The sequence below is a fragment of the Pristis pectinata genome, chromosome 9 (assembly GCF_009764475.1).
Source record: "Pristis pectinata isolate sPriPec2 chromosome 9, sPriPec2.1.pri, whole genome shotgun sequence".
Lineage (NCBI taxonomy): Eukaryota > Metazoa > Chordata > Chondrichthyes > Rhinopristiformes > Pristidae > Pristis > Pristis pectinata.
In genome coordinates this window covers 62,457,561-62,468,865 of record NC_067413.1, presented here as the reverse complement: position 1 = coordinate 62,468,865, position 11,305 = coordinate 62,457,561, and the positions used below count along the sequence as shown (strand labels likewise).

The 11,305-nt window shown below is 38.0% G+C and overlaps 1 protein-coding gene across 2 annotated transcripts in view; it reads right to left on the bottom strand.

The window, feature by feature from the left end:
- Window positions 1-1,063: 1,063 nt before the first annotated feature.
- zfand1 (zinc finger, AN1-type domain 1) overlaps window positions 1,064-11,305 on the bottom strand; it is a 16,901-nt gene continuing 6,659 nt past the window's right edge. Inside the window, exons 4-6 of one of the 2 annotated variants that reach the window (XM_052023351.1) lie at window positions 9,757-9,875; window positions 7,486-7,641; window positions 1,064-3,717 (exon numbers count right to left, since the gene is read on the bottom strand). In XM_052023351.1, the coding sequence (XP_051879311.1) occupies window positions 3,547-3,717; window positions 7,486-7,641; window positions 9,757-9,875 (446 nt within the window). In that variant the 3' untranslated portion in view covers window positions 1,064-3,546. The remainder of the gene's footprint in view (window positions 3,718-7,485; window positions 7,642-9,756; window positions 9,876-11,305) is intronic. The other variant, XM_052023350.1, reaches the window with a different exon arrangement.

Below are 11,305 nucleotides of genomic sequence, written 5' to 3'. Positions count from 1 at the left end.
GATTATGAGAGGCATAGTTAGAATAAACTGCTGGTATCTTTTCCCCTGGGTTGAAATGTCAAAATCTAATGCATTTAAGGTGAGAGGGAGCAAGTGCAAAGGAGATGTGCGGGGCAAGTTTTTTTTTTACAGAGAGAGTGTTGGGTGCCTGGAACGTGCTGCCAGGGGTGGTAGTGCAGACAAGTACAATGGAAGCGTTTAAGAGACTCTCTTGTAGGCACATAAGTACGCAGAGAATGGAGGGATATGTAGGCAGAAGGGTTTAGTTTAGTTAGGCATTTAATTACTAGTTTAATTAGTTTGGCACAACATTGTGGGCTGAAGGCCTGTTCCTGTGTTGTACTGTTCTATGTTCTAAGTGGTTATTTATAATGGCCAATTAACCTAGCAGCATGACTGTTAGATCCGGGAGGAAATTGGAGCACTCTGCAGAAACCCATGCAATCACAGAGGGAATTCCATATAGATAGGACCCAAGGTCAAGATCAAAACAGGACCCTGGAGCTCTGAAGTAGCAGCACTAACTGCAGTACCACTGCTTGGCCAAATTTTGAGTCCATAAATCAATGGCAGCATGTGGCTCTGCAGCCATATCCTGATTAGAGAAGGCCATAAGTACCAGCAGTTAAGCCAGAAACTGTTGGCAGGACTTGAGAAAATATGGCTCAGTGTTAACTTAAGCAGTAGACAAATCCTGATGACTTTCTAAACAAATATGTATTTGAGGCCCAGAGTCTCTCTGCCCCCCATTCCTTTAATTTATTTTCCAAAATGTATTGCTCCAAACATATTATATGTCATTTGCCTGCCCATTCCATTAACCTATCAATTATGAGACCCACATATTGAGTGAACAGAAAGGGCCTATTTTCTTTGGCAGAAGGATCAAAAATTTGGGGACTTGAATTTGAGGTGATTATTTGCAGGGAGGTTGAAGAAAAAATAATCAAAGGATGGTGGAGGTCTGTACTCACTGCTTGAAAGTGATGGATGCAGAAACCATCAGCACATTTAAAATGTATCCCAAAGAGCACAACAAAGTCATGTAGCCACCAAGGCTGCAGATTGAAAGCTGGGACCTGGGAACAGTCTATTCAATTCTATCTTCCCTGGCTAGACTTAATAGTCTGAAAACTGTCTTCTATGCTGTAAATTTTTATGCCTTATTGAAGATTTTTTTGCAGTCTACTTCATTTGCCAACTCTCTACTATTTTGTTCAATGTCCAAGTCTAAGTCAATGGAATTGAACAAAATATGTAAAGGTAAAAAAAATATAATGAATAAATAAAAATTTGGTATTCTTACTCGTTTTCAATAAAACTTCCCATCATCAGGCTTCTCAGAGCTTGAGAATAATTTCTTCTTTGTCAACTGAAATGCTTTACAGACTTAAACACCAAATAAAAGAATGGTTAAACACCTATGCAAATAATTAATGAACATTACCAACGGACACCTACCCATGAATAGTACACAAAATAGACAAGTTTAATTAATTCCAAATCTGGAAAGGCTTAAAAAATTAAACTCAAAACAATGAAATTAATACATAAAACTCTGTTTATGGGGTCAATTTTATTGTGCCAATAGGCAATAATGGCTTCAAAATAAGCTGTAAAAGGCTCTTGCATCTTTAACTAAGACCTCAACAGATCCTGCAGCATCTCTGGAGAAACAGAATCAACACTTCAGGTTGATGACTTTCAGCAACTCTGATGAAAGATAACCATCTTGAAACAATAACTCGCTTTCTCTCTCCACAAGAGCAGTCTGACTTAGCAAATATTTTCAGTGTACACTGTTTTGATTTGACTTCCAGCATGGATGGTATTCTATTTTTTGTACAAAATGTCCACTCATGTTTAAAAAGGTAATATGGAACTGTGATTAAAAACAAGAATACTGTATTTAATATACCTCAATATATATAAACCATTAAAAAAAATCAGATCCAAAACCTTGTTATTTAATTTTTGTTATGTTTACCATCAGGGAGTAAGTAGATATCTGGCAAATGCAGTTAAAACATTACTGCACCAGATCTTGAAATTCAAGAAACTGTAAATGTAAAAAATTTGAAATAAAGTCAGAAAATGCTGGGAACAGTCAGCAGGTCAGACTGCATCTGTCGAAAGAGAAGTGGAGTTAATTTTTCAAATCAAAGGCACTTCATCATAATTAGGAAAGAGAGAAAAGTTAGTTTTAAGTTGCAGAGAGATCAATAGGACATGTCCCTAATTATTTCGACAGCAGTTTATCATCACACAATCTTGGCCTTACCCTATTACCCTTTGTCCCATCCATCACTCCCCCACCCTCTCTGAAATTTAAAGCTATTGTGCTTTCTCTGGTTCTAGTTCTGGCAAAGTGTCTTTGTCCTGAAACATTAACTCCGTTCCTTGTTTCCGCACATGTGGCCTGACCTACTAAGTGTTTACAGCATTTTTTTGTTTTTATTGCACCAAGTCCCATTCATCTATTCCCCTCTTCCTCATCTACCTTGACTCCTGGTCTGGTAATGTGACAGTTGAAATCTTTCGTGCTTGTTCTCAAGTCATAAAATAATAATTCTATTTTTGTAACTTTGCCCCGTTCTATAACCTCCCAAAGATTTCTATGTTCCTCCAATTCAAGACTCTGTACATCCTTGATTTTATTTACTATGGGTATTCATGCCCATGGCTCTGTCTTGAAAGTTCCTTCCCAAATCTCTGCATCTCTCCATCCCCCTTTAAAATGTTTCTTACTGTACATTGAGTTAATGCTTCAAATTAACACAGGAGATAAAAACCTGAAGCAGGCTGGAGCAATGTATAATAAACTACATTGCTTTTTGCCAAAGGAAGAATTAATACAGCATGGATATTTTTCCAACATATTTTGTTCCCCCTATACACTTGTTAGTGTCTGCCTCAGATTGTTTTATTTCCTCTCTGGTTTTGGGAGCAAAGGCATTATTTATGTATCTTGTACCTGGTCCAAGGGCATTGATAATAAACCACACAGTGAAAGCTCAGAATCTCACAGCAGTGATGGATTTGCTTCCCTGGAGGAGATTGGTAAAGCAGTTTGATTTTTAAAATGTCTATCAGCTTAAGATCATCCTGGTGCTGGACCACAAGTTATCACATTTATTGATGTCAGTTTTAGAATGTGATGGTATTTAAACATATACTTCTCTGTTGTTGGTAGGGTACCATCATCAATAGTTTACAACATCCTGTAACACTGGTGCTAAATTAGAGTAGATCTGAAAAAGTACACCAAAATTGCAAAAATAGAGATGAGAGATTGTCTTTGAAAATCCATTTTCAGCTCCATATAATGTCAGTTCAACTTCAGTACAGTTACCCATAACAAAGTTCACAATGGTTTTGGATGGATTAAGGCTTTTTTTTAATTAAAAGGCACAATCCTGGCCACACAACAATGATATATTATTTAAACAGCATTTTTGACAAAGTTATGTTACATCAAATGTATACATCAGCAGAAGCGAGTTCTTTCCTATTACAATAATTAAGTTTTATTGACTATATTGATTGTCATTCCATGTATGAACTTGTGTTTCCCAATATTAAACAATCATTGTCTAAATACTCCAGGATAACTGTTGCACCATTTTTCAGTGGACAGTTAGTAGTTTTCATCCACCATTCCAAAGTATTCTCTGTTGGTAGTACATTTCCAGATTCACTATGACACAGTCTCAATTTCTGAGGAAATATAAAGAAAGATGTAGCAGAGGCAAGGATGAAAAAAAAAGTTATTCATCCCTTTAAAGCTAGTTCCCATCATATGTTGTGTCTCAAAATGGCAGTCATTAAAAAGTCTCAATGTATTTTAGAGCTTGTCACTTTGGTTGATTATTCCAAAGCACACATAGCAAGCAAAGAGGGTTTTACTTGATAACTTTCAAATTTCCTTTTCAATAATTTCTATGTCAATTAACTACTTTTTGGTATACTTTGAAGTAATCTGTTTACCTTGTATACATTAGAATTTAATGTTTTGATATGACTCAATCAATCTCTCTCTAAATTACAGCAGTTTCATTAATATTTCCATTTACCTCAATACTTCTGCTCTTCGGATGAATCAGGATGCTCCTTTTTGCACCCCTTTTAGTGCAAATATTGCTTTGCAAAAGCAGTGCATAATTTCTGCATGTGTTCTATTGTCACAACTTGGGGAGTTATGTCTCAACTGCAGCTTCAAGGTCTCTACAACTCATCATTTACTAATTTAACCCACCTCATTGTATACCCAATGTCCCTTCCCTTTTAATCAATTTATATTATTTCAGATTTGTGAGTGTTACGCTTTATCTACTCAATTTCATAACATCTAAATTTTCTTGACTACCCATTTTCTTCACTGTTCATTTTTTTTTAACTTTAAAATAGCATCATTACATAGAACCCTAGTGTTGAATTTGAGGATGAAGGCCAAAGTACAGTCAAGCAGTAGTGGCAGTGGACCGACAGGTATTTTTATGGCCAAAAGCGAGACTCTAGGATGGTGTGTTGCCACCCTGGTGTTAGGATCAAGGATATCTCGGACCAGAGCATCCTGAAAGGGCATGGTAAGCAGCCAGAGGCTGTAGTTCACATTGGTACTAACTAGATAGGTAAGAAGAGAAATGGGGTCCTGCAAAGGGATTTAGATATAAAGTTGAAAAGCAGAACCTGCAGGGCTGTAATCTCAGGATTACTCCCTTTGCCACATGCTAGTGAGTATAGATATAGGAAGATTGGACAGATGAACGCGTGGCTAAACAGCTGGTGCAGGGCCGGGGCAGGGTTGGGGGGGGGGGGGTGGGGGGGCTGGTTGTGGTAGTGGTGTGGTCAGGGGTCCTCAGGTTTTTGAATCATTGGGATCTCTTCCAGTTTAGGGATGACCTGTACAAGAAGGATGGATTGCACCTGAACTGGAGGGGAACCAATATTCTTGCTGGGAGATTTGTTAATGCTACTTGGGAGGGTTTAAACTGGTGGGGGGTAGGGAAACAGTATGACAAAATGCCAGTGCAGCAGGTAGAAAAGCTGACTCATGTAGAAAATAGAACAGACACGTCCTATGGGAAGAGTAAGCAGAGACATGAAGGGAAGAACGAGAGGGACGGTAGGCTTAACTGCATTTACTTTTATCCAAGGAGCCTCACAGTTAAGACAGGTGAGTTGAAAACATGGATCAGCACAGGGGATTATGATATTGTTGCAATCATGGGAACATGGCTGAGGGAAAATGTAGGATTGGCAGCTCAGTGTTCCAGCGTATATAAGTTTCAGGTGTCACAGATAGGTGTGCAATAGAGGAGGGGATGTTGCAGTATTTAGGGAGGATGCCATAGATGGATCAGCCAATCTGAAATCACAAATCTGATATGTGTTTTTTTCAAGGAGATAACCAAGGAGACTGATGAAGGCAGAGAGGTGGACGTGATTTACATGGGCTTTAGTAAGGCTATTGATAAGGTCCTGCATGATAGGCTGGTCTAGAAGGGATCTGAGGTGAGTTAGTGAACTAGATCTAAGACTTGCTGGATAATATAAGCCTGAAGTTAGTGGTCAAAGGATGTTTATCTGATTGGAAATCTTTAACAAGTAGTCTACCGCAGGAATAAGTGCTATGACCTTTGTTGTTTGTAATATATAAGACTTGGGTGGGAATTTAAGGGGTACAATTAGTTAGTTTGCAGATGACATGGAAATTGGTGGAGTCCATAGATAGAGAAGAAGATTGTTTGAAGATACAACGGGGCATAGATCAGCTGGAAAGTTGAGTGGAGCAGTGACAGATGGAATTTAATCCAGACAAATGTGAAGTAAAACACTTTGGAAGGTCAGCTTTTTGGGACATTTGGAGTAAATGGCAGGGACCACAGGAGCACTGATGTACAGAGAGACGTTGGGGTGCAAGTCCATAGCTCCCAGAAAGTGGCGATATAGGTGAATAGGGTAGTGAAAAGGCATTTGGTATGTTTGCCTTCACAGGCTGAGGCATTAATGTTGCAGTTGACACAACAGTGGTTAGACCACACTTGGAGTATTGTGTATAGTTTTGGCCACAACACTACAAGAAGGATGTTACAGCAATAGAGAGCGAGAGAGAGAGAGAGAGCGAGCGAGATCATAGATTCACCAGGATGCTGCTTGGAATGTACGACTAATTATAAGGAGAGGCTGGATAGGCTGGGTTTATAAGGGGCATAGACAGGAGAGATAGTCAGAATCGTTTTCCCCGGGCAGAAGTATCTAAAACTAGAGGTCGCAAGTTTAAGGTGAGAGGGGAGAAATTTAAAAGAGGGTAAGTTTTCACACAGAGGGTAATGAATATTTGGAACAAGCTGCCAGAGGAGGTAGTGGAGGCAGATACTATTACAATGTTTAAAAGGCACTTGGACAGGTACTTGGATAGGAAAGTAGTAAGATATAAGTGTAATGAGGGCATATGAGGTTAGTGTAAACTGGCATCACGGCTGGCATACATGAGGTGGGCCATAAAAGGGACCATTTCTGTGCTGTAGAATTTTATGATTCTATAACGTTTCATCGACTCAAAAGTGTTGTTCAATACCTGTAAACTTTTGTGCTAACGTCAAGTTTTCCTGTCCCTAGATTCCACAACCTAGATAGTGGGCACAGTCAATGTCATACTTATTTGACTGTCAAAAAGAACCTTTAAAAAGATCTTTTTAGTCAACTTCCATGACAAGTAAGACATTATTCAAACTCCAGACCATCTAGGTTCATGCATTCCAATATTTTCTTGACTGTCCAGCCATTTTTCAACTTCAATAAACATCAGGTCAGCCAAAACATTGACCATTTCCTACCTTCCATCAAGTCCCATTCACCCATAAACTCTGTTGTTTTGGGCTAACACTTTTTCACTTTTAAGCAATGCTACTAATTTAAAATTTACTCTTCAAATCTCTCCATGGTGTCAACCCTCTCTATTGCTGTCCAACACCATAATACTCCACAAACGCCCAATTCTGGCACTTGTTCTTCCTAGATCTCCTCTGCCCCTCTGATGGTGTTTATGCCTTCAGCTATCTAAGCCCTGGCCCAGAATTTACATCCTCAAGATCTTTCCACCTACTACCTCACATTTAGGAAGCAACTTTTAAATGAAGTTCTTTGATCATGCTTTTGTTCAACCGCCCTCGCATCATTTTATGTAGCTAAGTGCCAGATTTTGTCAAGTAGCAATCTCATTGTGTCCTATAATACTTTACTACAGTACCACAAAACTGTTTTTCTTAACAGGACAGAAGAATGTCATCCTTACTCTGTCTCCTGCAGCACTGTATATTTCTGCACTACTCTTGTTAGTTTTCTATCTGAAACTGGATAAATTGAGTTTACTAATATGAAGCAGATTAACATAACATGTTAGCTAAATAATGGACAATGAATACAAAAATGGTTCAGTATGAATAAGATTATGTAAAACTTTTATATTTTATCAGATATTACCTTGGATGCCAAAATATTGTTGTCATTCCTAAGGTTCAACAGTGAAGCTGCATTATCCACTACTTTCCCAATACTCCATTTGGAACAGAAGAACATTGGTCTGCTTTTCTCTTTATTTCCTTTTGGCAAAACAACTTGAAAATAAAGCCGCTCATTCTGCAAATAACAAATGTCAGTTGAATAATTAATTATGGCCATTGTCGCATTTACAGCTTAACTTTAAGTTTTTACCCGTTTATGCTGCAAACACACAGCGATTAGATTGTAAGTTATTCAAACAAAGAATCAGGTTAGATGTCAGGAATTTTTTTTCTTTTTAGAAGGTGTGGCCTATTAAAATAAATTTCTGGCTTCTGCAGATTCAATGAAGATATTCAAATGGGAGCTGGGTGAGTTGCTCATTATGCAATACTGTAGTAAATCTATAGGGATTTAAGATGATTAACTTTGTGGCCACATCTAGAACTTAAGTTTTGATCATTTTTGGCAGTTGGAGAGAAATTTCACTGTTTTTTGTCCTCAAACTGCTAATTATGGAATCTTTTTTCTTGTATCCCAAAAGAGATTATATATTTTTTGGTGTATGGAAATATTGAGGGTAGACATGCAGACTTGCAATATGAATTGGAAGCCAGATGAATCAGTTCATCTTTTTTGACTTGTCTTTTTCATATTAATAATTGAAATGGCACAGCTAACTCAATGCACACACACCAAGAAATTTTCTTGTACCACCTTACCTCCATTAGTTTAACTTAAAGATGCAGATTGTCTTAACCTTAACCTCTTATAAATAAAATCCTATTTACTCACTTCACCATACATTAAATTGTACAAGGTAAAAAAAACCTTTGCCCAACCAATTTGACAACTGAGCTCCATCTGTTTGAATTCTAGCTTACCGCAAGATGAAAATGACCTTTTGCTACATAGCTCAAATTTTTATCAACTTCAATTTCACAAATTACCAGAAGAAAAATTATTCAAAAAAATTACCTGTTCAGCAACCTCTTATCAACTCAAATCTCTCCAAAGTTAAGGCAACAAGGAAACAAATTTAAACAGGTTCTAGCACTAAACAGTTAATATGAAGAAAGTAAATTCCACAAATAGCAAAGTAAATACATTGTTTTTCTTGTATGAATGATAGATTGGTAAATGTCATCACTGTACCCAAGGTAGGGAAGAAGAATCCTTAAATCTAAAGATTCTGAGCTGCAGTGACCTTTACTGCAAACAGGTAGTATTGTCCCTATTGTGTAGGTTATCTGGAGGGCATTTTGCAATTGGCAACATAACTATTATTCTCTTCCTGGTGAAGCACTGCCTTCACGATTGCAAAGTGCCCTATTTAAATTGCAATATTGTGGAAACTGCAGAGCCCGAAATATCTTATCTCTATCACACAGTGCTGGTTCATCAAATCAGGTGATCTTGTGTTTCAGAAGCTTAACATAACTCCTGCACCCTGGATCTGTGAACTCTCTCTAGGCTGTTCCTGGGACTTGTGATCCATCTACCCAATCCCAGGACCACCCGTTCCTGTCGTAAGCTTTTGAAAATCACTGTCTGCAAATATTACATTTCTGCAATCTTGGCTGCCTTGTTCACAACTCAGCCTGAATTTTTTTTAAAAAAGTTTATTCCACAAGTTAGATGAGGCCTCATGCAAAGCACATCTAGCAGGTGCCTTTGCTTGCTATGCATTGTATTACTTACAATCCATGCATTCTTGTTCTCTTAAACCAAAAAAAGTGAATTCCTACAATGGCAGGTAACATCCAACAACCCAGGAATTTTTAAGTAACAACCAAATTCATTCTTAAAAATTCTATTTGTACATACCAAGGAGAGAACAATTATTTTGAAAAATTGGATAATTCCGACCACACGTTGCATTTATAAATGTTTTGACACTTAAATGGCATGTCTTAGATGGTGTTCTGTTGAACAACTTTAACCATGTTAAAAACTAAGTCAATTCATTTCCTCAAAATGAAAGTACTTCCCTATTCATTTAAACATTATGAAACTCTCACCAGTTTCAGGCAAGAACTTCTGCCGCATACCCAACCCACATAAAAGAGCAATCAACCTGCAGAATGATCAACAATCAACTGACACTGCTTATTTTTACACCATGTCTGCATCTGTTTAATAAATACTAAAAAGAAAATCAGATATTATTTCAAAAAATAGGAAACAACATAACTATCCTCAACAAGACAATTTCAATGAGGATTTCTCATTAAATAGATTAACTGACATTACCTGTGGAATGGACTTGTCACCAACAGCATGCAGTTTCAGCTTCATCAGTGCAACTTTTGCAGCTGTTGCATCATTCTTTGCTCCATTTCTTCCTTTCTTCACTGGGATTGCTTTCTTGGCTTTTGATTTTAAAGAAAATCAAGCAAGTTATAAATACAAAAGGTGAACTAATAATTTTCCTCTACTTTCAAAACACTGCAATCATTCTTGAAATAAATACATTCTATTTCCACCCATCCTTGCAACAAATCCAACTGTGTCCATATCGTGCATTTTAATAGTGGAATGGATTTTGCTTGATCCAACCTGCACATCACTTTAGTAATAACCACTCGCGGCCACGTGGATCCCAATATCTTGGAGGTATCAGTGCTGCAGCCAGTCCACAAGTGGCAAGGAGACCACAGGCTGTGGATTGTGACACTGCACCCCTGGACTGCCCTGATTGCATTCTGACAGCTTGAGGTCTTTCCTCCAATCACCTTAAAGTTATGTCCCCTTGTGTTAGCCATTGTCGCCCTGGGAAAAAGTCTCTGACTGTCCACTTGATCTATGCCTCTTATCATCTTGTACACCTCTATCAGGTGCCTTTTTAGCACTCGTCCAACAAAAAAGTGATAATTGTTTTACTTGGGAAACCATTTGCTAGGTAGGGGTTCTGAATTTATAAAATGTGGTAAATATGATTTTTTTAATATAATCTTAATTGAAAATAAAGTAATCAAAGAGTTTTGTCCCTAAACATACTGAGAGTTGTTTTTCTCATTGTACAGCATGCAACTTAGACTCTAATTAGAGTTTCCAAGGTAGCCAAGACAGGCTCCTGAGCTGCAATGCTGGCTGACTTAAACAATGCTGAAAACAGTGAGCAATTTACCACCACTTCTTACTGAAGTTGAAAATGCCAGGTGCTAACTAAAGAATATCCAGGCCTTTTGGGCAGATGTCAAGAAACTCTGTGAAACCTCATAATTTTCATATTTTTAATGATTGCTGAGGGACCAGATACCAAGTGCATCTGGCCCTTCAGCTCAATGTGTTATGACACTGCTGTGTGAGGTCAGAGGCACTGCCTCCTGACATCCAATGCAATCCATACTTCCACACTGCAGTCTACAGATTGGAAGTCTGGATCATAATGGATGCATGCTGCAGATTGCCAGCAATTTTTTTATGGAACTGCTGGTTAAAAAGAGAAACCCAGCCCATTAACCATAAAAAAAATAATTAAAGAGGTTATGCATGTATTGTTGCCTTATGCTATGAAATGATACATAAATGATTGGACTGGATCTCAGCCAGACACAAGCATACTTTTAAAAATATCGGGAAACCGTCAGATACCATAAATCTACGATCAGCTTGACTGTAGAAACAGAAAAACCTACAGCACAATTCAGGCCCTTCGGCCCACAAAGCTGTGCCGAACGTGTCCCTACCCTAGAAATTACTAGGTTTACCCATAGCCCTCTATTTTTCTCATCTCCATGTACCTATCCAACAGTCTCTTAAAAGACCCTATCATATCCGCCTCCACCACCATTGCCGG